This window comes from Agelaius phoeniceus, chromosome 15, assembly GCF_051311805.1.
Source record: "Agelaius phoeniceus isolate bAgePho1 chromosome 15, bAgePho1.hap1, whole genome shotgun sequence".
In the NCBI taxonomy this organism is placed as follows: domain Eukaryota; kingdom Metazoa; phylum Chordata; class Aves; order Passeriformes; family Icteridae; genus Agelaius; species Agelaius phoeniceus.
In genome coordinates, this window is record NC_135279.1 from 2707857 (window position 1) to 2734766 (window position 26910).

Below are 26910 nucleotides of genomic sequence, written 5' to 3' on the forward strand. Positions count from 1 at the left end.
GATGAGATCAGTTGGTGGTCTCCTGTATTTTGCTGTGGCCTTCTCCTGGCAGGAGGCAGGTTGTCTGGCAGCTCAGCCTCTCCTTCTGGGCTGACTTGTTATGAATTTGAAAAGAACTGTATAATGTTGAACCTAATTTGCAGTAGGAATTAAACCAGAAGTCCCCTTCTTTTCATCTGACCACCAGTCAAACCCAGCTTTTATGTGTGTGTGCGCTTTCTGTAAACTCCTTTAGGGTGAATTAAAAGACCCAAGAGTTCTTTTACATTTCCAGGGTTGTTTTTCAAGCTCTTCAAATGAGGGCAAAAGTAAAATTCTCAACGTGATTGCAGTATTTCTTGCCATGCTGCAAGAACCGGGGTGACCTACTTAAATACAATTTCAGAGATACAAACTGTGCAATGTGTCTCGTGATGGAAAGAAACAGAAATTCATTGAAGAGTGACTTTGTGGATGTGGGGATAGTTGGGTTCTTTGCAGACTGCAGGTTTTTGGTGGTGTGCAGGCCCTGCTGACAGCACAGCAGCTGCTGGCAATAACTTTCCTTCAGAGCCTTTTTTTTCTGCTGCAGTGCTACTGACTGGTTCACTATCAGGTAGAGCCCTTCCAAATTTAGAAAGCAGAGTAATAATTGATTTTAATGTCAGGATTTATAATGAATACAATGAAGCTGAGTCCAGCATACTCAATTTATCCAGTGAAAGCATTAGGAAAAGGGACCCAGCTGGAGCTGGTCTTTTTTCAGCCTCACTGCAGCGAGCCTTGGCTCACGGTTTGATTCACTCTGTACCCTGACACGTAGCTGATGTTGAGAGTGACAGAATGAGATCAAGTGTGTCCTTGCTGCTGTGTGTAAGCCCCAAATATATACACAGGCAGAGCAATGTGCTTGGATTGGCATCAAGGAAATTTCAGGAAACTGGCAAAGTCAACCTTGACTTCTGGATGGTGTTCCAGACACAGAATAGCAGACACACGTAGTTTGATCATGGTAAAGAAATCATTTTGGTGTAGCATGTTGGTGTCTGTTTACATAAACACTCTGATGGAGCTGTACATGTCAAGACCAAGTCTGACACTCCTTCATGCCAAGAAAAGGAAAGTGTGGAGGGAAGTGCTCTCCAGTCCTTTGCCATCACTTGTGTGAGGAAAAGGGCAGGGCAGCAGAGCAGGACTTCAGCACTGCAGCCCTAGAAAGATGCTGATTAATTTTGAAGCCATCTTGGACAACTTTTTTTTTTCTTTTGTAGAAAATCTTTAGCTCTTTTGGTCACTTTAGCTGAGTGTTGAAAGCACAGTGAATTTTTGAATCACTGGAAACAAATGATGTAAAATTTGACCTTTGATGTCTTTTTATTTTTTTTTTCTTGACTATGCTGATTCTATTCCTGACTCAAAGGAGAATTTTGCTTATTACATATTTGTGTTCATGCATCTCTCTCTGTCTTTCTCTCTCTCTCTGCCCCTGAAGTATCCTTGCTGATGCAATCATGTACTGGACAAGGCTATTTTGTTACTGGAATCTTCTTAGATTCCTGTTTAGGAAATAATTGAAAGCTGTCTTTGCTGCAGCAACATAATGGAGTAATTTGATACAACAATCCCTTTCATTTAATATTTATGTTTTGCTGCTTAAATCATTAACAAGTGGTGCTGCAATCTAGTGAAAATGAGTTTCTTTAGAAGGCAAAATGTAAGCCAGCAATTGCAAATATTTGGGGATCGCTTTCTTTTTTCTTTTCCTCAGAGGTTGTGTCTGTTCCAGAGCCTGGTGGCACACAGGATTCTGGCTGTGTTTTGATGGAAATCTTGGGGTGACCGGGACCAAAAGCTCTTTTCCTCTTTGGAGAGGATGGCGTCACATAATTTCCCTGTAAGCCACTGATGTGAACTCCTGCTCCCTTCAAACATCCCTGCCCATCCCATGGGATGAAATGGGTGCTCCAAATGGTGCAGATGAAAGGAAAATACTGTGGTGATCAGTTTGATAACCTTGCAATTTGATGATGCCTTGCCTTGGCACTGAGAGCTGCATGCAAACCCTGTGCTCTCTGCTCTGAGTGTTTTGCATTTGGAATCCTGTCTCCTGCAATTCCCAAACGACGCTGGCTGTAGGAACCTCTTGCAGGGATGGAACTGGCAGCAAGGTCAGAGAAGACTTAACCAGATCTGTTAATGAAATTAAGTTTTGATGTTGTGCTTTAGCCACTGGGCAGGCTCCCCCCTTCAAAGATCTTTTGAAAAGAGAAAAGCCATTGTTCTTTGTGTGTTCGTTTGAAAAGGAAATGGTCTCCAAATGAAAAAATGGTTCCTGAATTCAAATTAAAAGGCAAAAAAACGGAGTCTTTTGGCTCTCACAGCCTTCTATGAGAATTAATATATGAAAATGCTTTGAGTGTGACTGTGGCACCTTACCAAGTGAGTGATTTTTAAGAATAATTCCTTGTCCTTCTCTCCCAGCAGCACTGACAAACTTGGTGCTCAGTAATTGCGTTTCACGGCAGCGCTGCCTTCAAGATTGTTTTGGCTTTCCTTTGGCTGTGTACTTGCACTTCCTCATGAGTGGAACATCCTGCCTGTTATGCAATGCATAAATCTTGCTTTGATAGGCATTTCCAGCTTTCCAGATCTCATCTTCAGTGCGTGATGATGTTTTTTAAATGGCTCTCTGAAGGCACAAGCAAGTGAAGCAATAACGCTCAGCTTTCTGTAAAAATGCTTAAAAAGAATTTGTGTTTCTTCCTGGAATCAGGCTCAAAAATAACTGCCCATTTCAAAGAATTTTGTACATGAGAGCAGTTCATTGTATCCACTTGTTCAAAATGTTTTTTCCTTTCTTCCCCAGTGGCTGGTTTCCAAGTATATAACCCCTTCCAAATCCAGCCAGGGCCTGTGCCAGGGAGACTTGCTCTTCCCCCAGGCAGATATGGAATGTTTGAGAAAACACATTCGTGATTACAAAACGTGTTTGAATTCCGACCTCTACGTCAGCATTTGTTTGCCCATAGAAATGGCCTGATTTAAGAAGTGCATTAAATAAATTCACAGGGAGCTGGAATTAAAAAAATAGCCTCTTGAGTGAGTTTGTCAAACTTTCCTCTTGAAGGGATCTTGCAAATAAATTTCTTTACCATTCCTCTTTGTTTTAATGTTTGGGTTTGAGGAACCTTTTCATAACTCGTGATAGCTGGCTGCACAAAAAGAGCTTATTTGTTTTGCAGAATTTAATTTTTTTTTATTCTAGCAACAGCAATTATTCCCAATCATTTCAAGGTATCATTTGAAAACAGGGCAAATCCTTGAAGCTGGGTTTTTAAAGCCATTCCCCCATTCTTCTGCAAGTCCATCAGCTGTGCAGTAATTAGTGTTTGGTGTGCTGTTCCCCACAGCTACTGATCTGTGGGATTAGCAGCACTCTAATGTGGTATGACATGCACAAGTTAAGTGCTGTGGAAGTTAACACTGTTCTTGTTTTATAAACTTACTACTGACGTTCATACTTGGGCTTTGGCCCTCCTGGGTGTTTTTGACCTCAGGGTTCCTGTTTAAAGAGAGCTTTTGTTAAGAAGCTATTTGAATTATGTTTGTCTTTTTCCTAAGATTAAAAGGGAGTACTCTTATTAAGCATTTTGCTTTGAAAGTCGCAGCCCAGCAAAGAGTGAGAATGCAAGATATTGTGGAAAATCATTGTGGAAGATGCATGACAAACTTAATGTGCAGCTAAAATAGAATCACACATTACAACCATTTCCAGTAAAGGTTTGTCATTTTTAACACTTAAAAAGTTGGACTAAACTTGGTGCTTTGTGCCACTTCATTTTTCCAGCTTTCTTATTGTTCCCTGGTGAAACTATAAAAGATGATCTGGGCAGAATGCAGCAACATCCTTTCAGGAAAAACCTGTTTATTCAAAGCCTTTAATTCACTGGATCCTGGACTGGGAGCTGGAATACAGGCTGCTGGGAAGGAGGAGAAGCTTCCCCAGAAGCAAAATCCAGTCCAAATTTGTGTTGCAATTGAAAGAGAAATGTGGAAGTTGTGTTTATGATGATAAATATGGTGATACTGGCTCTCCTGTGCCTGAGCCACGTGGCTTTGGAGTTGTGGGAAATGGGAACAGGGTTTCAGAAAGTTTCAGGCTTCTCCTGCTGTAATTAAGGTACAAATGTAGCTGTGAGGTTTTTGATTTGCACAAATGTTCTGGTTGGACAAAGATTTAAACATCTAAAACAAGCCCCACTTCTACAACTACACCTATTCCATAAATGCTGATCAATAAATTGCTTAATGCAATGACATCTTTTGCATTATTATTACTGATGCCTTAGACTTCAGATCAACCTTCTTTTAAGAGATCAGGCCCAGCCTTAGCTACCAGCAAGTGTTCAAACGTTGATTTTTGGTGCAATTTGGGATTTTCCACTGGGAGGCCCATCCTGGGAAGTGCACTCAGGTTCTGGCATCTTAATTATTCAGGTGAAGGTAATGCTGTGGGTGCAGACTGAATATAGTGACTTTATAAAAAGTTAATAGTTAAATTAAATGTGAATTTTTCTGATGTGCAGGGCAATGAATGCATGGTATTTTTAAATTCAAAGTATGATACTCCTGTGCAGGAAAAATTCCTGTGGAATTTCTTTTGCATGGGAGGATGACCCATTGTATGTCAGACATGTTATGCACCAAGTGACTTTGTTTTAGGGATGAAATATAAACAGGGATGAAAAATGAAGTTAGAATAGGGATTAGAATTTAATTGTTTTGTAGGCAGAGATGGCCAGGGCAGAGTTCACAAATGGTTTGTTGGTTATTGTAGACATTTACAGGCTCAAAACTAATTTTTCACCAGATCTGGAGTCTGTCACCTCTTGTACATTGTGCAAACAGCTCTGCTTATTCCAAATTATGTTTAATGAATCTCTTCTGGGATGTTGGCTGAAATTTTCAACACAGTCATGTATTAAGACTGCAGGTTGATTTCTTTCTTTTTTTGGTTGTTTTGTGGCTTTAGTTTGTTTAATTTGCTTTGTGCTTTGTTTGTTTGGGTTTTCTTTTTCCAATTTTTTTATTGTGTTCTCATGTTTAGCTGATGTCTGTACGCTTCAGTTCTGTTTCCCAAGGGTAAAGCTGTGTAGCCTTTGAGCCCTCTGATAAATCAACATTTTAGATACCCTAAACAAACTTGTGTAAAGCCAAGTTCTCTTGGAACCCAGGTAAATAATATCAGGCTGTGGTTGCCACGTTTTGTTACTGAATTGTGCACGCTCTGCTTTAGTCCAGGGTAGTCATTATTACCCCTGTATATTTTCTTTATCAATAAATAAGTGTAAAGCAGCAATACAGCTCCAAAGTGCTGTAACTTTGGGAATTGCTCCATTAAAACCATCACCATAATGTTTTTAATTCTCTCTACATGAAGTCTTTTAAAGAAAACATTTTTTTCCCTAAGTTCAGTGTGGTTTATCTGGTAAATAAGCAATATGTATCTGAGAAAAGCTCACATTTAGCTACTGGTTTGTGATCAATATTTAGATTATTAGAGCTATTTTTGGATTCATTATTAGAGCTATTAGATGGATTAGCTAATTTTTAGATGGATTATTAGAGCTATTTTTGGATTAGAGTTTTTGGGATGAAATGCAGAGTTATAAATTTCTTCAGGGGTTTGGCCACTCCCAGTAACCTTCACCAGCCTTTATTTTTAATTTAGGTGCATAATAAATGGATACATTTCAGATGTGGTTCTGGTAAAATGTCTTGCCAGATAAGACTGATGAAATCTGTGCTGCTGTTTTCAAAGGAGTTTCACTATAAAAATTAAATTAATTTGTATAAAATTCTCAAAACTACCAATGGTGACTTTCTCTACTAATGTTCAACCTGTCAGTGCAAATAATCAACTAAATGAATGGATTATTATTTTTTTTTAATAATAATAATAAGCACTGTGCAGAGCTGTGACCCAGCTGAGCTTGGCACCTTGGCTGGTTTTTATTTAGGCCTGACATCTTTTCACAGGGTGGATGCACAGAGCTCCTTATCCATCCCAAGTTTTGGCCATTCCTCCTTTTCCTGGCTGGGAAATATCACCATTTAATCTGTTGTATCACCGTGCAGGGCTGTGTTTTAAAGTGTTTGCAGTGGGATTTGCAGCTTAAGGACCTCACCCTGAAAAAGGGAGAGCTTGAAAAGGAAAAGAAATTCCTCAGCACCAAAAGCTTCCATTGGAGAATGCACTTCCTTGTGAGCCAACCAGTTCAATCCCATTTTTTCCCTTCAAATGTTTAAATTCTCTGTTCTCAATATTAAAAATGAGCATTGCAGCAGCTCAGGCCAACATGACACAGATATTTTAGAGAGAAGAGAGTTGCTTCAGGCTCAGGTGCTCAGCTCAATACACTGGGAATTACTTGGCCTGGGTCGCTTCCTTTGTGTCTCTCACACAACTGAAATGTGAAGTGCCACAATTCCACAAAGATTTGGAATTACTGAGGTTCTGCACTTTGTGAAATTTGAGTTTTGTAGCTATTCCTGGGGTGGCCTTGAGGTTAACACAAGAATTCAGGAAGGAGAAGCTGCTGAGGGACATCAGGTTTGCAGTGAATGCTCCCACCTGTGTTTTAGGCTATTTTGGTCATTTTGTGAGGACTGCTGGAAATGCAGAGGTTGCCTTTTAATATCCATTCCTCAGTTACTCAGCTGCTGGATCCTGATGGATCCAAAACCTGAGGGCTTGTACTCACTCCTGCTAAGGGACTTGAATGTAACTAGAGTTTGAAATAGGTAAGAAATATCAATGTTTCAATGTTTAAACCAATCCAATACATTAAATCTGCTAGGACAGGCAGAAAACTGTAGGAAATCTCTGAAAGAAAAGCACAAAATTGAAGGATTTGAATGCTCCTGATATTTTCTCTAAGGTGCCTCAATTATCTTGTAATAGAAATGACCACGGAAATCAATCCTGTGGGGAGACAGGGCAGTGCTGTGCTTTTTATAGCAAATTTGATATTTGCTAGACCTAATAAAGGAACTGGTTCCAAGCTCTGGCCTTTTTAATGCTATTTGAGACACAGCACATCCGGGTTGGAATACGTGGCGTGTTCTGTCTCAGTAATAAACTGTTCTGAAGAGAGGAAAAATACCAGGAAATTCGATTGAAAAATGGTATTTTTTAGTGATCAGAATGTAATTTACAACTTGGAAATGGATCAGGCGCTGGTGAGTTCCTGCTCTTGGAATAGTTTGAGGTATTTAAAGTCCAGAATGGGGGATCAGTGAAATCAGGAATGGCCCTTGCAACACGCAATCACTGCTGCTTCAGCACTGAAATAAAGCACTTTATAACTCACCACTGCCTTTAAAAAATATTCCAAGCTGGATCTGTGTGCTTTGGAGAAATTTCAGCTTCACAGCCAGTGTTAGGGACAAAAAACACACTCAGTGCTGGAATAACAAGGGTTGTGGAGAAGGAGTCAAGAGCAAAAATGCCCAAAATTTCTCTTTCTTGTTTGAACAGAGACTTCCCAATGCCTGAGCTCAGTTCAGAGAGGATTCCTTAGAACAGGAATGAAATAAAATCTTTAAAGCTGATGGTAGAGACAGAAAGAAATTAAAATCAGGGTGGATTAATGTCATTGTATAAATATCTATCCAATTCCAAATGTATAAATACACAGAAAGCGTGGATATGTGAATAATATTGGGAATTAGTGTGACTTTTGCCTCCCTTTTGGACCTTTTATGATCCTGTAAAGATTTCAGAGTTTACAAGAAATTTCAGTTTTTCTGAATTTCCCAATTAAATTAAAGCAGTGCCAGGGTATTTTACATTGTGTTTTGCTTTTATCACATCAGATTTGTACTGTGTGGGATTTATTGTTTGATTGGAAAGTCTGACCTGGGCATGTGTAAAATGATGGCTTTGGTTAATAGGAATGAGAAATAATTGGTGTTAGACTTCATTGGTTATGATTAGATTATTCTAGATCAGATTCATATTTAATAATACTGTAATTGTTAATATTCCTCTATCAGAGGAAATTTGTAATATTCCTCTATCCTTTGGTATATGGTTTTTGCTTAATTCTGCTGTGGTTATGTAGAAGAAAGTGGAAGTTTTTGTGTGGAAGTTGTTGTGTTTCAGGTGCTCAGTTTAACACTGGCTGTGTTTGTGTTTTCTTGCAGGATCGCACGAGGACTTTTGACATGCACTCACTGGAGAACTCCCTAATTGACATAATGAGGGCTGAAAATGATTCACTGAAAGGTAAATTTAGACAGAGACTATTTCCTGCAGCACATAACTGGGGAGAGGGGCTTACTGAAAATAAGAGACTGCAGTTGTGGGTAGGAAAAGTGAATTTCCCTTGTGCACCTGATGGGTTTTCTGGTTGTGTGAATGAAGCAGTTTCAGCACTCAGCTTGTCTGTGCTTGTCCAGAGCAGTGCAGAACACAACCACAGCCTGACCTTTTTGTTATTGGTCAGGGGTTTTGATCAACTTCAGGAACCTTGTGCAGCTCAGCAAGAAGTAATTTTTTGCCTAACAGGGTTGTTTTCTTGATGAACTCATAGTTTTTTCTGTCTTGGGAAGGAATAAGGTTTATTCATTCATTCTGTCCTTTGAGAAAAACCGATTATTTAGTCTTTTTTTACCTTCTTGGAACCATTGGGAAAGGAAAAGGGAGATTGAAATTATTTGGGATTTATCTCTTTTTTTTTCCTTTTGTTTTTTGGCAAAGGTAGTCGTGCTTTGGAAATATGTCAGCTTACAAAGTATTCACAGTATTGTCTACACATAATTTGGTCTGAATAAAAACTGCTTATGGTCAACAATTCAGAGCTGTAGTTTCATGTCCTGTAGGATGAGTAATCCATTGCAGTTCAGTGGTTACATGTATGAGTGGAGTAGTCAAATTCTCACACACACTTCTTATCTAACCACTCACTTTTGTTACCAGTCATGAGACCACTAAAAAAAAAACAAACCTGCACTTGTGGTTTCTGCAAGTAAATTCCTTTTGATATCAAGGCTTGTGGTGGTAATGAAATCTGACTTGTTTTAATAGTGATTCTTGCTCAGAAGACCAACCTTTGATAAACTGGCAAGAACTTGTGTTTGTTGCCTTCTCTGTGGTCTGGAAATGCAACTTGAGTTTCCCATCCCCAGAGCTGTGCAGAAATTCAGTGTGGGGAGAAACACCACAGAATATTTCCCTGTTGAAATGGCAGGGAGAGCCTGATGTGGATGAAAGTGATGCCAGATGAATTAAAACCCCAAAATTCCTTCCCTCTTTATGCACTGGGGACCAGGTTTTTATTAGTGACAAGTATTAACAGCTTTTATTTGATTTGTGTTCTGTCTGGCAACATCCTGCATCCCCAGAATTGCATGTAGAACCAAGAGTGAGGTGTTCTTCCTTGACTGAGCACCTGGATTTGCCCCAAAACTTTCTATCCAGCTGCCAGGCACTCCCAAACCAGGTTACAGCTCTGAAATCTGGCCCAAGGTGACGTGGCCATGGGATAAATAAAATCTCCCTTTAAATCGGAATTTAACAATTCAGCTTCATATGTATTTATGGTCAGCTCCTAAGCAAGGGTACTTCTGAGAGCAGCTTGATGTTTAGTTGAAATGCTTTGGAAAGGTTCTTTGCAGTTGAAATATTTCTTTTTGAGTGCTTAGCATGTTTCAAGAGTGATGGAATAAGTATGTCAGCAAGGAATACAAATAGTTCTGACACGCATTAATTCCTGCTTTAGCCTGAGTGTTAATCCCCTCTGCAAAGTCATCTGTGGCTTCTCCAAAGTTCTGTGTGCCTTGTCTCACCCTGCTTGAGGCCCAGGGATAGCAGTCAGGTCCTGGGCTGGCTCAGATTCCTTGTGAATTATTCTGTTTCCCAGTTAACAGTTATATAACTGCACAGAAAAAAGCCTCAAAGCCCAGATGAGACATTTAAGTGACTCTCCATAAAATACTTTGTTGTGAAGCCTCATTTTTCAAGGATCTCCTCAGCAAGAACATGAACTTTGCTTCCAGAAAAGTGTGCAGTGCCTGAGTTTGGCTGTGCTGCTCTGGCACAGCACTCAGTGACTTAATTCCTGTCGGGTATTTAAGGAATGGATCCTTATTGAAGCCAGCATCCGCCGGGCCGTGCTAACTGCAGAGATCATCCCTGCCTAGGGTGGGGTCTGCAAGGAGAGGAAATACCTTCAGTTAAACCAACTGATACAGCTGGAAAAAAACTGTCAACTGCTGGGACAAAACATTCCTCATCAGGCCTGGAGTGGGGCTGCTGATCACGAGCCCTTTGTGTTTATTTTCCATCTGCTAGCACAGATCCTGTCTCATGTTTTCTCTTTTCTTGCCCCATCTTTATTTAAAACTCGGATATAGAAATCTTTAAATACGACAAATTATGGCTGTCAGCTCCAATCTTGTTTGCTGTTTCAACCACCTGCATTTAAATCAGCAGCAGCAGCTCCATAAGAAGTTTTTCAGTTTGCATTTTAAATGGGTTAATCAGTGCATGCAGTGCTTTGAACTAAAGTTGGATACTCTCAGAAAGGAAAAGCTTCTGGGTTTGAGACTTTAAAAATAGCCTGGGCAAGACAGTAATAAAACATACTGTGGAGAGCAAGCTCAGAATGGCATGGAAATAATTCAGATGATCTAATAGGTCTCATTGCTATCTTGTGAGAGGTTTAATCCTGCCTCAGCCTGAGTTCAGTGTGTAACACTAACAGCACCCCCTTCACATTGTCAGGGACTGCCAGAGAAAGAGGAACTGTGTAAAATACCCCTTCAAAACAACTGGGAGAATGGGCATGGTAAGAGACACCAGTCCCAGTTTGGAACCTGCTGTCTCTGGGACATCATTTCCATCTTTAAATGACATGTTCAGAGCAGCAGGCTGGGAATTCTGCAGTAAAATCAGAAGCAGGAATTCTTCCAAATGTAACAAAAATCCATCCATGGTGTGTTCTTTGTGACTGAGGTGATTAAGCTGTGCTAGCATTGGATTTGTTTAGGTCAGTAATTATTACATTCTTAGGTTGTCTTGATGTATGGCATAAATCATATTTTCTGCATGAGGTTACAAGGAGAATCTTACAGTGATTCAGTACATTCAGCATTACCTTTTAATGCTTTGAGTAGGCATTTTACCATTCTCTCCCCTTCTTTTAAGGTATATTTTTATCCCTGCTCAAATCCTCTTCCTTTGCTGAGCAGCTGCCATTTCAATATGTTATTTTTATCCAGCCCAGTGAGTGTGCTGCATGCTGCACAGCCAATGTCAGCCTGCAGAAGCCTTACCCTGGAGACTTCATTGCATCTTCTTTACAATGAACTTGGCCTCCCTGAGCTGAGCCTGGGACCCAGAGCCTGATTTTTGAATCTGGGTCTTCCAGATGGCAATTTGAGCTTTACTGTAATAGTAGTAGATTGACTAAATATTTCCTTGTTAAGTGACACTGAAATGTCTTTAAATGCTTTATGACTGGTTTGCTAGTGAAATATCCAATATTTCAGTTCACATTATCAGGTTATTGCCTGGAAATGATGCAAGGTGGGAGGGATGGAAGCAGCAGGCCAGGACATCTGCTTCCAGCACTGCAAAGCCCTCCTGTAAAATCTGGGTGTGAACAGCTCAGTGTCTGCAGGAATCCTGTGGCTGTGACACAGCCTGAAAAACTGAACACACTTCTGCACAAAAGGAAAGGGTTAGGAGTGCTGTAAGGCTGAACAGCAGCCCTAAATTTTAATTTTGAAAAGGCAGAATGCTGCAAAGTTGCACCATTCAGGGTTTCTTTGAGCAAGCAGAGAGACCAAGCTGTATTTTTAAATCATCAACCTCTTAATATTAACCTGAAAAATCGTGGCAAAATTGAAGAAAATATGTAAACCCTGTAAAATGTTCTTTGAGGAAAGGGATCCAAATAGTTTTGAGAGCTTTTTTGAATATTGGATAAGAATCTGAACTGGTTGGTTTTTTTTCAAGCTGTATGGATTATGCAGCATATTTATAATAATGGAGTAGAATGGGACATTTGGGTTTCTGTGTGATCCAGAATATTAATGAGAAACTGCTGAGAGTCAGTCCCAGTTGTCTTTAGGGAAGTTTAGGGTCCTTTATATATGCACAGGACAAACTCTGACCTCTTTTAAAATGTAAAATAATAATTTGTGAGGTTTTTTACAGCTGCTGTGGTGGTTGCACCTCAGACTTTGGGGTTGATCTCCTTGGCCAGAACCTAAGGGTTGCTCATTTGCAATTTTTTCATGTATCCAGCTTCAAATAAAATGAACAAACCTTTCCTTTCAGGCTGTTCAGGTTTGCCTTCATTTTCTTTGGAAACGGATGAGTTGATGAGTTACTGTGGGAATGTTTCATTCTCAGGATCTTCCTGGATTTTACCTCTTATGCCAGGAAGGGCTAATGGCATTTGCAGGCCTGAGTGCCTCTTAATTAAGAGGAAAATTAATTGTTTTACTACATCAAAATATTGCTGAACTGGGTCTAAGAGCACCAAACTCCAGCCCATGCTGAAGGAGCTGGGATGAGGGAAATTTTGTGGGAATTTTAGTTGAAATCAGCTGTTCCCATTCCTGTTGCAATCCACTGATTTCAGGTGGATTAAGGTAGAAGTATTAAAACTTTTGCTATTCTACATTCTAAAATATTAACAAGCAAGGGCCCACTTTCTTTCCAAATGCATCTAATATTCAAAATTTGGGGGCAATATTCAATATTTTTATTTTTTAATTAAGTGGAGTGTTTGTTGAATTTTCCCTGCCTTTCCAATATTTGGGATTTATCACTGCTTTTGTTTAGAAACAGCCAACAATCTTGTAAGAGAATGAAATCACCTGGGCAACAAGGAAGGGACTAAAATCTTCTGTTAAGAAACACTGAGATCAGATTCACAGATTGGATTTGAACCTGCCACAGAAGTAATGGATACAAACCATACATAATGTATGATTTTACACTCATTACTTCCTAAACTTCCCATTATTTAAATGGGCATTTGGGTTTGAGGCTTCCACAAAATTGTTCAGAAGAGATGCTGGATTTGGTGAGGATTAGAAAGGTAAAAGTGGATTGGGAAGAAGAAAATCATGTCTGAAACTTGCAAAAAAAGAGGAAAAAAGGGGAATTGTTCTTAGGTGGTACACAGGGAGGAAAGATCTCCAGTGAGGAGAGACTCCAGGAGCTGGGCCTGCTCAGTCTGGAGAAGACTGAGGGGGGATCCCATTAATCCCATAAATATCTCCAGGGGTGTCAGGGGATGGGGCCAGACAAGAATTCCTGAGCAGCTGAACCTTTCTGATAATAGCTGTCTGTTACAGAAATGCTGGTTGTGACAAGGCACATATCAAACAATCATCAAACAACTCTGGTTTTACTTCAACCCTGCAGGATTTCTAGGTGGGAAATGTTGATTTATGCTCTGTCCAAAATGGAGCCATTTAGCACTGAGCCACAGGGTATTGATGGAACCACCCTTTGAGACCAGGAAATTCCTTTTTCAGCCACCTCAGAGCAGTACAAAAATCCCAGGGTTTTCTGATCTTAATCCAATTTGGGCATCAGATTCCTGTGCAATTCACTGGAGCAGACCTGTGTTTTTGTGTCCAGTCATTTCTCCCAGACCCCTTGCCTTGCTGTCCCATCTCCAGAGCCTGCTGGAAAATGAAATGCCTCTCATACTTCTCAGACAAGATATTTCCTTGGAATGTATGTGCTGTAAATGATGTGGCAGTCAGAGCTCTTTAAAACACAGCAAAACATTGAAATAGTGCTGAATATTTTCATGTCTACCTCGGTGATTTGATCTTCACAAGTGGCACAGCCAACAAAATCGTTCTGAATGCCGTGACAGCAGCCTTGCTAATCTGATTAAAACCTTTCTAAGGTTTTCTTGCTTTCTTTTTTATATTTGTGGCCTCGTGAAATTAATTCCATCCCCCTTTTTTTTTTTTTTTTAGAAGTGTGTTCAATCTTCTGCTTTGTTTAATGTCACTGTCCACCAAGTAGGTTTTGGTTTGGGTTTGGTGTTTTTTGGTTGTTTTTTTTTTTCTTTTCTGAATTCTTGCTTTGATAATCTCTGACCATTCTGGATCATCTTCAAAGCTGCCTTTAATTTGGAGCTGTATTTCATGAGTGGTGTCTGTTCCTTGTTTTAGAAGACACTGAACTCTCCTGCCTCCCTGCCCAAACTACCTGGCTTTTTGCTTTTTGCTCACTTTGTTCACTTCTTGCCTTGATGTTGAATCGTTTGAGTCTTTTGTTAGCCACGTTTTTGCATGATCTCTGCTGTCATGTTTGTGAGCCTTGAAATAGCATGAAAGAAGCAGGAAGAAAAGCCTGAAGTGCTTTTCTTAAAACTGGAGTTAAAGAAGAAATGGGTGTAATGAGAAAGGGGATGAGTTTTGAGCAAAAATAAGGAGGTGAGTGCTGAGGTGTGAGTGTAAAAGGGAAAAATTTGGCCCTAAGAAAGTCATAACTTCTTTTGTCATGGGCAGTCGTTGCCAAGAGTGACTAAAATCTGAATTTTGCATCCATTATTTAAGATACTTCAAGAAAGAATCATGATGCATATTGATTTTTTTTATCAAGTACCCACTTATTTTAATCCAGCATTAGCTAGAATGATAACAACTCTTGCTGAGGTGACTTTGAAAACACATTTTAGAGTGGATTTATCCATCCTTGGCTCAATGCTTGGTGTGTTGGAGTGCAGATTGGTCAGCTGGGAGGAGGGCAGGTTTTTGCACTGCAGTGTTGATGGCTGGGCTGTCAGGTGAGAGCAGCAGTGGCCCTGCTGCCTCCACACAGGCACGTGTCAAATGAGGTGCAGGGAGAGCTATTTCAGCTCTGCTCAGAAATCCCATTAGCAGGAGTCCCAGCTCAGCACTCACATTGGGTGTGAGGAAAGGATAAATGTTGTGCATGGAATGTGGGGATACTTGTATAAATATGTACGTACAGAAATATGTACTTGAAGAAATCCTGCTGGTGCCTGGTTCTGTGCAGCACTTTTGAATCCAGGCAGGGGAAATGGGGATTCTTTTAAAATAATGTTTTCATTTTCTCTTCCCATTTGGATTGGGTGTGGGGAAGTGTGTAGTACAGTTTTGTCAGATGTTACTGGAAAATGAGTGTCCTACCTGTGCTCTTCACTGGAAAAATGGGGAAATGTTCCAGTGCAGAGACTTGAGTGTGCTTCATCACAGAACCATGGAATGGGTTGGGAAGGACCTTAAAGTCCATCCAGTGCCACCCCTGCCAGGGCAGGGACACCTCCCACTGTCCCAGGCTGCTCAATTCCCATCCAGGACTGCTCTGGGCCCCTGTGCCAGGGCCTGCCCACCCTCACAGGGAGGAGGAATTCCTTCCCAGTATCCCATCCATCCCTGCCTCTGGCAGTGGGAAAGCATCCCCCTTGTCCTGGAGCTCCATCCCTTGGGAATTGTCCCTCTCCTTGTTTCTTGTTGGCTCCTTCAGGCACAGTTAGGTCACCCCAAATCCTTCATTTCTCCAGGCTGAACAATCCCACTTTCCTCAGCCTTTCCTCATGGGTTGCTGTTGACTTGCTTGTGTTCCTGTTCCCTTCTTGTTTGGGAGTGAATCAAGAGGATGGTTAAAAAAGGAACCAAGGCCTCGTGTTGCATTCCAGGCTGTCTTGTGATCATTCCTTCCACAGACAAAAATAAGTTGCTTTGAACCTATTCTTGTACTTAAGGAACTGCAGGTTTAGATCATGCAGTGTAAATCCAGTTCTTGCAAATCACAGGCAGGTGATGCAGGAAAAAGGCTGGACAGAATTCCTGGTGCAGGAATTGCTGATGGGGTGGACAGATAGCAGAGCTCCTGGGGGAAATGCTGCCTATAGAGAGGCCAGGAGCACAGTGACAAACCATGACAGCAGAGATTTGGGAAGGTTTTACACCTTCTCAGAAGTTGTTCAATAAATTCTCTGCTAGGTTCAATAAATTGTTCTTGTCACTTACAAGATAAATTTTATCTAGCAATTTTTAGCATATGACATCCTTTGCTCCTGTCAGAAATGCTGTCATTAATGAAGTTACCACGTTTGAAGTAGTTTTGTGGCTGAGAAGCTGATTCCTGTAATGCTTTTCCTTCTCCCAGCTGCAAACTCTGCCTTTCATTCCTTATTTTTCAAGTGAATACAGTAATAATTGAAGTGTTCAAAAGATAAATGCTGCCAATTATTCCATATCATAAACTAGAAGATGTATTGAGGCAAAAGATGGGATGTTTTTATAACTTGGTGTCTATTCTCCAGCAGTCATACATGAATATAAAATAAAGCTCAGTGCCATGAGCAGCAGGGTGCCTGCTCTCCTGAAATACACTATAATTCCAACTAATATCCAGTCTCCAGCTGCTGGTTGTGCTCCATGATTTGCTCCTCTGCTTTTGGTTTCTTATCTCACACTCTATAGGGGATCCTGGAGTAGAGTTGTAATCAAATACATACAATATTTAAAGCTCCCCACTTCAATTGATTTGCAGTATCCCACTGGAATATAATTGGAATTAAGGAACAAATATTGATCCCTGGTAGACAAAGCTGGAGCTGTGTCTAGGATTTGTAGCAGGTTGGTTTAGGAGATTTCTCTGTGTTCTGCTGTTTTATAGCAAAGAAGGTTCAAAGTTACCTTTAAAGCTTCTGTAGTTTGGAGATGAAGGAGACTGAATTGGGTTTGTCACATTTCAGGGGTAGTTAAGTGGTGGTGGAAATGGAGGAAAATCCTGTCTGGAGGTGCCTTCAGTGCAGGGCCCTGTTGGTGTGACAGAGCAGCAGAGCAGTGACACTGGGGCTGGGTTTAAAGCCCTCACACAAACTGAACTCGGGGTTTCCAGAGTTCCTCTTTTTTACCCCATTTCACCTTCACCTTTAGGCTTGAACTGTGGAGTGCCCATCCCTGGAGGGGTCCAAGGAAGGCCTGGACGTGGCACTCAGTGCTCTGGGCTGGGTGACAAAACTGGCATCAGTCACAGCTTGGACTCAATGTCCTTGGAGGCCTTTCCCAACCCAAATGATTCTGGGATTCAGTAATTCTGCAAGCATGTCCAGGGCTTTCTGGCTCAGTTGCCCAAGCCAGGAGTTACTGGAGCAGGATGTTCCCTCCTGTCCCTGCAGTCTGGGAATCAGGGGATCCCAGGGGCTGGAAGGGATCATCCCCTGCCCAGGCAGGCTCACCTGGAGCAGGTGGCACAGGGACACATCCAGGTGGCTTTGGAAAGGCTCCAGAGAGGGACAAGAGTGTGGAGGCTTCTTCCCAAGGGTAATTCTGTCCTGGCTGTGACTGCCCCATCTCTCAGTGGGGCAGATTTTCTTCAGGCAGATGAAAGCCCTAAAAACCTTGCAGCTCATTGCACAAGCCTTGGAAACAGCCACTTTCCTTTCAGTGTTCTCAGCCTCTCTCCAGCCCTGCTTATTTGATGTAGAAAGTTGTCAACACTCCCTGTTTGCAGCTATTATGCTGAGAATCTGCTTCCTGCCACTCACTCAGGTTCTACCTTTCTACCGTGTGAACCCAATTAATTCAACATAATCACAGGTAAAACAGTGTTATTTACCAAAGGATTTTGCAGGATGATTCTCCACAGGGTTTTTGAAGGAAAGAAACCTGTTTGCTTTTTGTCTCTCAGTTGTTTTGTGACAGTGACCTGGAATTGAAAATTAAAGATTCTAGTCAGACCTGTACTTGAGTGCTATGGAATAACAGAAACTTCATTTTGTTCCTGTTCTTGACAGAAGGAATGGTAAATACTTGTCTTCAGGCATCTGGCTTTACTTGAAATAAAGCATAATATTTGCATCTACAATAGTACTCCTGTTTTTCAGCATTTGTTTGGACATTTTGGACATAAGGTAGAGCTGTATTTAACAACATGTTTTTTTTAAATCTCTTTTTACATTGTGTTTCTTTAAAAGTAAATTAAGAGGAAAAGTAAAAGTTTTGGCAACTCTGCTGCTTAATTTTGCAGATTTAGTAATTCCAAAGGTGCTAATCCTTGGTTTTACTGTGCAGCCAAATTTAGGCTTCTTTGCTGGTTTCATGCTGACTTTGACATTGCTGAAAGTGTGTCAAATATACATTCTTCAGATGTACACACAGAGCTGCTTCATTTTTGTAGGACTGTTTTAAGATTAATAAAATATTATTGGAAGAGTTTTCACTCTTTGAAGTTTGGTAGCGTTTGAAATCCACAAAACAGGGAATCTCTCATATTCCCTTTTAGTGGCTTGGTTTAGAAAACCATTTTTAGGACAGGGATCTCATCTGACAGTGTCAGAAATGGCTGGGACTGTAAAATGCAAAGTTCTGACATGGAATACATTGACTGTCAGTGCAGATTCGTTAGCATTTTGTTCAGTTTATTCTGTATTGAGAGAATTTCTCCTGGATCAGGTGTCCTGGGCTGGTGCCATGGAGGGGCTGCTGTCCCACACTCAGCATGCAGTGATTCCACATTGTGTGCTTGGAATAATTTGCCTGGAATGAGATTAAGAGCCTGAAGCGGGCAATGCTTCTGCACACGTGCAAATGTCTCAGTTAACACTCCTGGAAGTGCTGCCTGATCCTTTTGTGGTTTAGAACTGAAATCAAGGAATGTGTAAAAAAGAGAACCTTTTTTTGCCTGCCTTAGAACCTCAGAGTGCTTTGGGTTGGAAGGGACTTTAAAGGTAATTTAGTTTCATCCCCCTGCCATGGCAGGGACACCTTCCACTGTCCCAGGGTGCTCCAATGCTGTCCAGCCTGGCCTTGGACACTTCCAGGGATGGGGCAGCCTCAGCTTCTCTGTGCCAGGGCCTCCCCACCTTCACAGAAGATGAAATTCTTCCCAAAATTTAATCTAAACCTTCCCTCTTTCAGTTTGAGGCCATTCCCCCTTGTCCCATCACTCCAGCTGAGGACAAACACAACTTTTCATGACATTATCTGCTTTCAAGCTGAAAATGTCATCTAAGAATTAAATGGTAAGGGTCTATTCAATGGAAAGAAATATTTCTGTGTGTAATACATGCAGGTAGATGAGATTTTCTATGTTCTGATTTAACAAGTGTATCTAGCTCTCTGCAAAATCCCTGCTTGGGTCTCTGATAGAGCTTATTTAACCAAATATGCATTAAATGGAGATGTTCTTTAGAATTTTCTGAACTTGTCTTCCCTTGGTTTGCTTAAGGAGATGTTTAATTTGTTCCCTGGTGAAACAGGGCTTGAGGTGACCTTACAGAACCTCTTGTGAAATGTCCTCTTACCTGTGGCAAACATGTGATCCATGTGAAATGTGTTGTGAAATACAAAGTGATGATAAAATCTCATTCTGGAGTGAGAACCAGCCCTGCCTGCTCTCAGAGAGTACTGGGGGGGAAAAGGTACTAAAATATTGGAGTTCATGTTTGTAATGGCCTCGTGCACAGAGTTGGCAATCTTGATAGAATTGCAAAGTACAGTTGAATGTAAAACAAATGTAGGAAAAAAGCTCTGCTGGTATAATGGCTAAAGCAGATTGTGCTGCAGTTATTTTTCTAGAATTTAAAAGTAAAATTCAGGCAAGTCAAAATGTTTTCTCTGGTAGATTCAAGGATATCCAGCTCACTTTTAGAAATAATCCTGTGGAGCTTTGATATTTCTGTTTCTCTAAGTTATGTCCTAAGGGAAAAAAAAGCCTGGCCCCAAATCACCTTTCCAGTTTCAGTGAAAGCCTGAAACTCTCTGATATTGGTCATATTTACTTTCCAACATAAACAACTGCTCACCAATGGTAGTAACAATAGAGAAAACCTTATTATACCCCTTAAAAAAAAAAAGAAAGAAAATCTGGCATCTGGCACTTCTCTCCATTTATGTAATATTTAACAAACAGCTGCTAATGGTATAAATACAAAATACAAAATACACCTGGAACCAGCAGGAGCCAGGTGCCCAACCTGGGCACAATTTGTGCAGCACAAACTTGGAGCAAGGTTGGGGATTGAGTGATTTAGGATCCCTGCAGCATTTTTCAGGGTTTTTCAGCAGAATGTGCTTGTGGTTATACCCAATGTGCTGACAGGTTTTGTGATGCTTCTTCCTCTAGAGGGAAGAGAGCTCAGCACATTTAACTGGAGGTATAGACACAAAATACATGAATTTTAAAAAAAGAAAGGAGAAAGGGAAGGGACCAGGAGCCCATTAAGTGTCTCAAATGAGGAGAAGACAAATAAAATCTGAGTGGGTTGCTTATTCCTGATGTTCCTTAAAATGAAAAGTAAAAGCAGCAGATTTTTGCAAAAGATCATTGACTTTCTCTATGGCTTCATTTCCAAGACAGAAATAAAGGGAGGGCTGAAGGAACAAAATAATTGAAGCAGCTGCTAATAGCATTTTAAATTTCAGGCTGATTTTATTGGCAAAACATCTCTGCATTGGTTATTAACGAGCAGTTGAACCAGTTGCATGAACACTTTGTATTTTTAGGTTTTGTAGCAAAATTCTTGCTCAGATCCCTCACGAGATAAATAAATCTTGGGCCCTTTATGCAATTATCTGAAGCACTGAAGAAATGGGGAAGGGAAAAGCAGCTTTGAGGAATCCAAACCAAGGCTGCAGTTGTCTCATTTCTCAGCAAAGGAGGAGCAAGTGTTGTGATGTACAAATTAAACCTTTTCCTGTGTTGGTGGCAGTTCAAGGCTTCATTTGTGCAGCAGCTTAGCTGGGTGCTGGTGTAGCAAAGCCTTCTCTTAATCTGAATTTCTGAAAGCCAGAAGGGGGGACTCAGCTGCCTTCCTGGCCTGCCAAGAGAGCATTCCTTGCCTCAATGCTGTTTGGATTTCGCAGAGTTTCACATTGTGTGAAATTAATGGCGTGTGATGAACCCTGCATGCAGGGAGCAGAGAAAGTTTGTATCTGTGCTGTGCTGGGCCAGTTTATAAACTGTGGCTCCTGAGAAATGTTTTGAAATGTCAGATGTTGGTATTTTGTGGCTTAGATGTGAAGCAAACGCTGAAAACAAGAGGCAAATTAAGAAGAGGAAGAGGAAAAAAAAATCATAGTCTTTGGTTCTCTAAACCTAGTATTTGGCACTGGAAATAATTCCTAGCTGGTGGCTGAGCTTTTTTGGGGTGTTTTTTGTCCTGGTAAAGGAGCAAAGTCCTCTTGTGAGGAGTGGCTCAGGTGGGGAGGCTGTGAGAAGTCCCCTGGCCTGAGTTGTGGTCTCACATCCACAGTGCAGTCGTGTCTGGGTGCTGGTGCCAGCAGGGAGTGTACAGAGAGGAGGAGGCTGTGTGGTTTTGTCAGTAATTCAGAAACCACAAGCAGGATTTTTCTGGCTTTGAGAGTGCTTGATGTGCTCCAAAACGTGCAAAGGCTGCTGGGCTCAGGCAGGGACACAGCAAGAGTGCTGATGCTCTGTCATTTCCTTACATTTCTCCTCTGAGGACTGTATCAGCCTCCTGCATTTCAAAATTCCAAATGACCATGGAAAAACTGTACTTGGAAAGGCCCTCAGCCCTTAAGATTCTCCCATAAAACCTTTGCCTCAAGAATATGCTCCAGTCTGAAGACCAGGGTTTTGTTAATTTGTGTTCTTGGTGTTAATTGTGAGTTTCTACCAGAAGAGTGAAATGATCTTATGGATGTTAAATAATCATGAAGTAAATTGGATTGATACAATTTTTATTTGGAAAGAGGAAATGACTCCTGTATTGTTGTGGTTTACAAATATTTCAATGCTTTAACTAATTGCCGGCCTCAACTTTGAATGGGGAAGCAAAATCAAACACATGATGTGCTCAGAGTTTCTCACAGCACTTGCCAGGAAGAATCCAAGTTTTGAAAACACTTGGCCTGCTTTCAGAAAGAGATTTTAATGAGATTAAAAGAGAAAGAATGTGCAAGTTTGATTAGAAAGTTTGGCCGTGCTCTGACAATGGGTTCTTGCAGGCCAGCACAGCAAATGCTGTTGTTTGTAGGGGTAGAATTGATTTCGTCTGAAACATGAAAAGTAGGAATGAGTGGGTAACAAATTATTGCAGCACAGTGTCCTGGGTTAGTGTGAGAGAATCCATCCTGCTGGACACACTGCTGAGTCTAGAAGGCAACTTCAGTGGCCCAGTTTGCTCCCTGATTTTTCAGTTTTTCAGCTGGTCGTTTGCCAGTCAGAATTGAACCAAGGATTTTGTGGCTTGTGCAAAGCAACCTGATTTCAAAACAGCAAGTGTCACACCACTCTGTCCCTTCCCTTGTGTCAGGGCTTCTCCTGCAGCTCAGGTGGAGAGCAGTGTTGGAATATTCTGGAGCTTGGCAAGGCAGGGACAGCCTGGTGCATGGGGAAAGACCCATTTGCTTATAGGCACACCCCCAGGAATAGCTCAAATAAATCAATAAATGTGCAAATTCAGGGCTAAAATTGCTTCCAAAAGTCTCTTGGGTTATCCACATCCACTTGCTCAGGCTCCTGTCACCGTGGTTTATCAGTAAGTAACAGAGCTGGGCCGAGGAGGCCATGGGGGGTGGGAGGGGCAGCTCGTGAACACTTCTTTGAAATAACCTGGATCTGCAAAGGCTTGAGAATCACTGAGTCAGTATAAAGGCAATAAAACGAGGTCTTTTGGTCCTTATAACAATGATTGAAAGGCTGTTTTCTTTCTCATTTAACATGCAGCAAGGACATATGGGAGAAGGCGAGGTAACAATATTCCTCTTTAATTTTCTAATGTTGACAATGTCTCATGGGAGAAATAACATTCAGTTTTTACTAGAGGGCAAAGTCCAAACTTTAAGCTTATAAGGGAGCAGTTTCACATACATTTACATAGTCTGCATGCCATAAATCAGCATTTTAAGTGGATTAGGGAGTACCTGAGCTGAAATGATCACAGTGGACATCACCTGGATGGTTTGTGACCCTGGGGGGCTGTGTTGCTGTGTTTGTGTGTGTGTGTGTTATGAATGCCAATGCTGGAGGAGTTTATTTTGGGAATTTTTGGTGCTGATGGAGCATAAATGCAGTGAGTGTCTGACCTGCTGGGTTCAATGTGTGTGTGAAGTTCTCCAGCAGCAGCTGAGGAGCCTGGGAAGGGGAGTTAGGTTTGGGAATTGCTCCCTCCCAACAATACCTGCAGGATTGGGGTCTTAAGAGATGAAACAAATCCCATGTGCAGCAGTTCCTTAGGAAGAAACAAGGCTGAAGTCAATATTACAATATTTTTATCATAGTAGGAATGAGGTTTGCCCAGCTACAGAGAGAGGCCTGATTATACTTGACTGTTATTTTTATTAAAGGTGTGTAAAAGATATTTGAAATTCGAAATTTCAAATAAGGCAACCTGACCGAGCCTTCCATTTTTTATTCATAGAAATTCTATGGACTGTGGATTTTACTACTTTTTTTTTTTTCCTTTCAGCTTCTTAGCTGTTTTATTTTTGTCACAGAAAATGTCTCTATCTTGGTCAGATTTTCTGTTTTCAAGATGTTTTCCTTTTAAAAACCAATTTCTTTCAAGGGGAGGAAGCAAAACCAGGATAAATTAACCTCACCAGTACATTTCTGTGGTAGATTGGGATGAATCCTGAAACAACAGACACAGTGTATCACATCATAGACAAAAGGAAATGTATCCTAGAACTTGTAGCACACCTCATTACTTACTCTCCCTATATATATTTATTCCTAAAATGCTCCTTAAATGAATAGAAGTCTCAGTTTGCTGTGTAGCAGTTGAATATTGGAATTAAAGAGGGAATTCATGGCAAAGAACAGCTCCTGTGCTCTATTTATGATATTATACAGTGGCATTTATAACAAAGAACCTTATTTAAAAGAAATATTATTAAGGAACTCTCTGATAAAGGATTGTCATAGAAAGATGTTGGACTGTGAAGGGAACATTTCTCATTTTACAACATTTTCTCTTAGAATAAGCCCATTAACAAAACTCTCTTGTAAGACTGAAGCAAAGTTGTAGGGGGGACAAAATTTTCAGTCTTTGCAGTAAATGACAGTGCAATGTTTTCCTCAGGTTATTTTTGTTATTTACTAGTGGGTGGTTTTTGATATCTTTTGTTATCAGGTAATTTAAATGTGTAATATATTTAACTGGTAGAATTCTTGTTTTCCCATTTTCACCTTGAAATTTTATCTGTTCCCTGGAAGAAGCTGTTCACTGGAAAATGGAATAGATGGCTTGATACTGTGAGAGCCCCAGAAACCAAATTGGCTGTTCCCTTCCCTTTTAATGCTTTTTAAAAGAAACCTCATTGGAAACACAAAATATTATGGAAAGCATTCAGCTCGAGCACCCGTTAGAAATCCTGGTTTGTTATGAGGAGGAACCTTTCCTCTGAAATGAAGCATTTGAGCTGCTGGATGATGCTGGAAACCGAAAGGGTGCAATGAAATCGAGAACATAACTGCTCATTCAGAGGGCAAATCACTCCCAGTTCTGCTGATGCAGCAACTGGTGCATTTTCCCCAATTATTCCAACAGTGTGCGCTTTGTTCTGTTAGTATGGTTTTTTTTTCCCTGTTTTTCTTTTTTTCCAACCCCCTCTTCAGGTCAGTCCTCGCTGTTCCCCATGGAGGATGGGTTCCTGGACGATGGCCGTGGGGATCAGAGCCTGCACAGCGGCCTGGGGTCTCCCCACTGCTTCTCGCACCAGAACGGGGAGCGCGTGGAACGCTACTCCCGCAAGGTCTTTGTGGGGGGGCTCCCTCCCGACATCGACGAAGGTAAAAACCCCACCCAGGCCTGAGCCTTTTGTCTGCCAGCTCAGGGATGGCTGCTCTCCAAGCTTTGATATGGAAATGGATCTTTCTTTCGATGAGTTTAGGCCGTGCGGTTGTTCTGCCACCAAGAAAAAAAAAATCACGCGTCCGCGCATTAAACTGACTTCAGCAGGGTAAAAAGTACAAAAGTGCAAAATTAAACTAGCCAATATCACCTGTGGAAACACATAAATCCATTGCCCCAGATGTCCCAGCAGCAGGAAAAGCTGCTCATAGTTTTGTAAGGTCTGTGTGGGGCAGCAAGTCCTAACTCTGTGTTTGGTTGCTCCTGTGCAGTTGAGGTTGTTTCCATCAATGATTTTTGTCCTGTGGTGGCTCCTGACCTGTGCATGGTGAGAACCCAGACAGGAATGAATCTGTGCAGGGCATCCTGAGGCACCAGGGTTTTGTGGTGGCTCATCACACAAATACAGGTGGCAGAATACTTCAGTTGTTATTAAAATGAAATTGAAAGGTCAGGTGCAGGTGTTGTGAAGCTTCCTTTCACCACAGCTCTGTGTTCTGTCTGTATGAGCCTGCTGGGATAGTGGTTAGAAGAAATGCAGCAATAAAGCTGAAAAGTTTTTTTCTTAATCACAGAATTATTTTAATCCCCACTTTTTTGTGTCAGAGCATCTAATGCACTGCTGTGACATGGTAACCTGAATTTCATGTCACCCATGAGAGCAGTTGACTATTATAACAGTATAGATGCAGTGGCTCAGTTCCTGAGAATTAGTGGATTATGAGCTTTTATTTATAATTATCAGTGAAAGAACAGTTTGAGCTTTGGCCTGTCTTGTTTTATAAGGAGTGTCACAAAGATCCTCCATCAGCTACTGAGCACAGCAGTGAGCTGCTGAACCTGGAGGGTCACAGAATGTTTATAGGATGAAGCTACCTGAAATCAGTGCCTTTCAAATGCCTTAAGTTCAATGTATTTTCCCTCCTCTCCTGTTCCAGATGAGATCACTGCAAGTTTTCGGCGCTTTGGACCTTTGATTGTAGACTGGCCGCACAAGGCAGAGAGCAAATCTTATTTTCCTCCTAAAGGTAAATACTGCAAACCAATAAGATGAGCATTTTAGAATAATTTCTTTGTGATAAAGCACAAGATTGGTCTGACAGTGACACAATGTTTAGAATTTAATCCTTGTGATTGTTCTAAACTGGTGAAGTTTCAAATATAGCTTTGCAGTTATTATTCACTGGAAGAACTCTTCCTTAATGTCCTGTTTTTCCTTTATTCCATTTTCCCTCTTTCCCCTGTTGTTGTACATGTAGTAACAGCTTTTTAAAGGCACTAAATGCCTTCCACAGCAGCTGGGAAGGATTTGTCCCTTAGGTGAAAAACCAGAGCACTTGTGGTTGGAAATAAGTGCTGAGACACCTTAAGTCTTTTTCTCTCCTGTGTTGGAAGCATGATGCCAAACCTAATTCTGAGTGAAATTCTGATCCTGTTGACAAACAGCAGCAGTGATGTTTGTGTTTTCCCTTGGCCAGGATATGCATTTTTGCTGTTCCAAGATGAAAGCTCTGTGCAGGCACTGATTGATGCATGCATTGAAGAAGATGGAAAGCTCTATCTCTGTGTTTCCAGCCCCACTATCAAAGACAAACCGGTAGGTGCAATTGTCAGGGCCTGCACAATTCCTGGGTGATAATCACAAATTGGGCTCTTCACATGCAGTTTTTTCTGTCTTCAGAATGTTAATGTTAAAATTTCTTTAAGGTGTCAAATTAAGAAGAGAAAAGACCAACTTACTGGTTTTGAACAAGACATAAGAAAGTTTTTTAGTCTAGTTACAATGCCTATTTTTATCAGAAAAAATTGTATTTCCACACAGGTATTTTTTTGCTTGCTAATGATGAACATGTAGAATTCATACTATCTGAGTGTTGTATATAACAGATAAACCCTAAAAAACATACCATGGCATTGAACTGTAAATTATTAATATACAAATGATTGGGGGGATAACACAAGTCTGTCAGTAGTTGGGGAGAATTCTGCTCTAGTCCTGTGCTTCAAACTTTGGCCAGCTGTAACCAAATAGAAAGCAGCACAGGAGCCAAACAGGCATCTCTGGAGCCTGCTGCACTGAGATAAGGCTGGG

At 41.0% G+C, this 26910-nt stretch overlaps 1 protein-coding gene and 1 long non-coding RNA gene across 9 annotated transcripts in view; both read left to right on the forward strand.

Annotated features, from left to right (window-relative positions):
* The window catches only part of CPEB4 (cytoplasmic polyadenylation element binding protein 4), a 38200-nt gene that overhangs the window by 3388 nt on the left and 7902 nt on the right, over positions 1 to 26910 (forward strand). For 3 of the 8 annotated variants that reach the window (XM_077186356.1, XM_077186357.1, XM_077186355.1), the window contains exons 2-6: positions 8188 to 8269; positions 22691 to 22714; positions 24584 to 24757; positions 25757 to 25846; positions 26297 to 26415. In XM_077186356.1, the coding sequence (XP_077042471.1) occupies positions 8188 to 8269; positions 22691 to 22714; positions 24584 to 24757; positions 25757 to 25846; positions 26297 to 26415 (489 nt within the window). The other 5 variants (XM_077186359.1, XM_054642807.2, XM_054642802.2 and 2 more) reach the window with 5 other exon arrangements.
* On the forward strand, positions 1881 to 5403 carry LOC143695261 (uncharacterized). The gene is made up of 2 exons (XR_013184363.1): positions 1881 to 2418; positions 3827 to 5403. It is a non-coding gene; the product is annotated as an uncharacterized LOC143695261 (long non-coding RNA).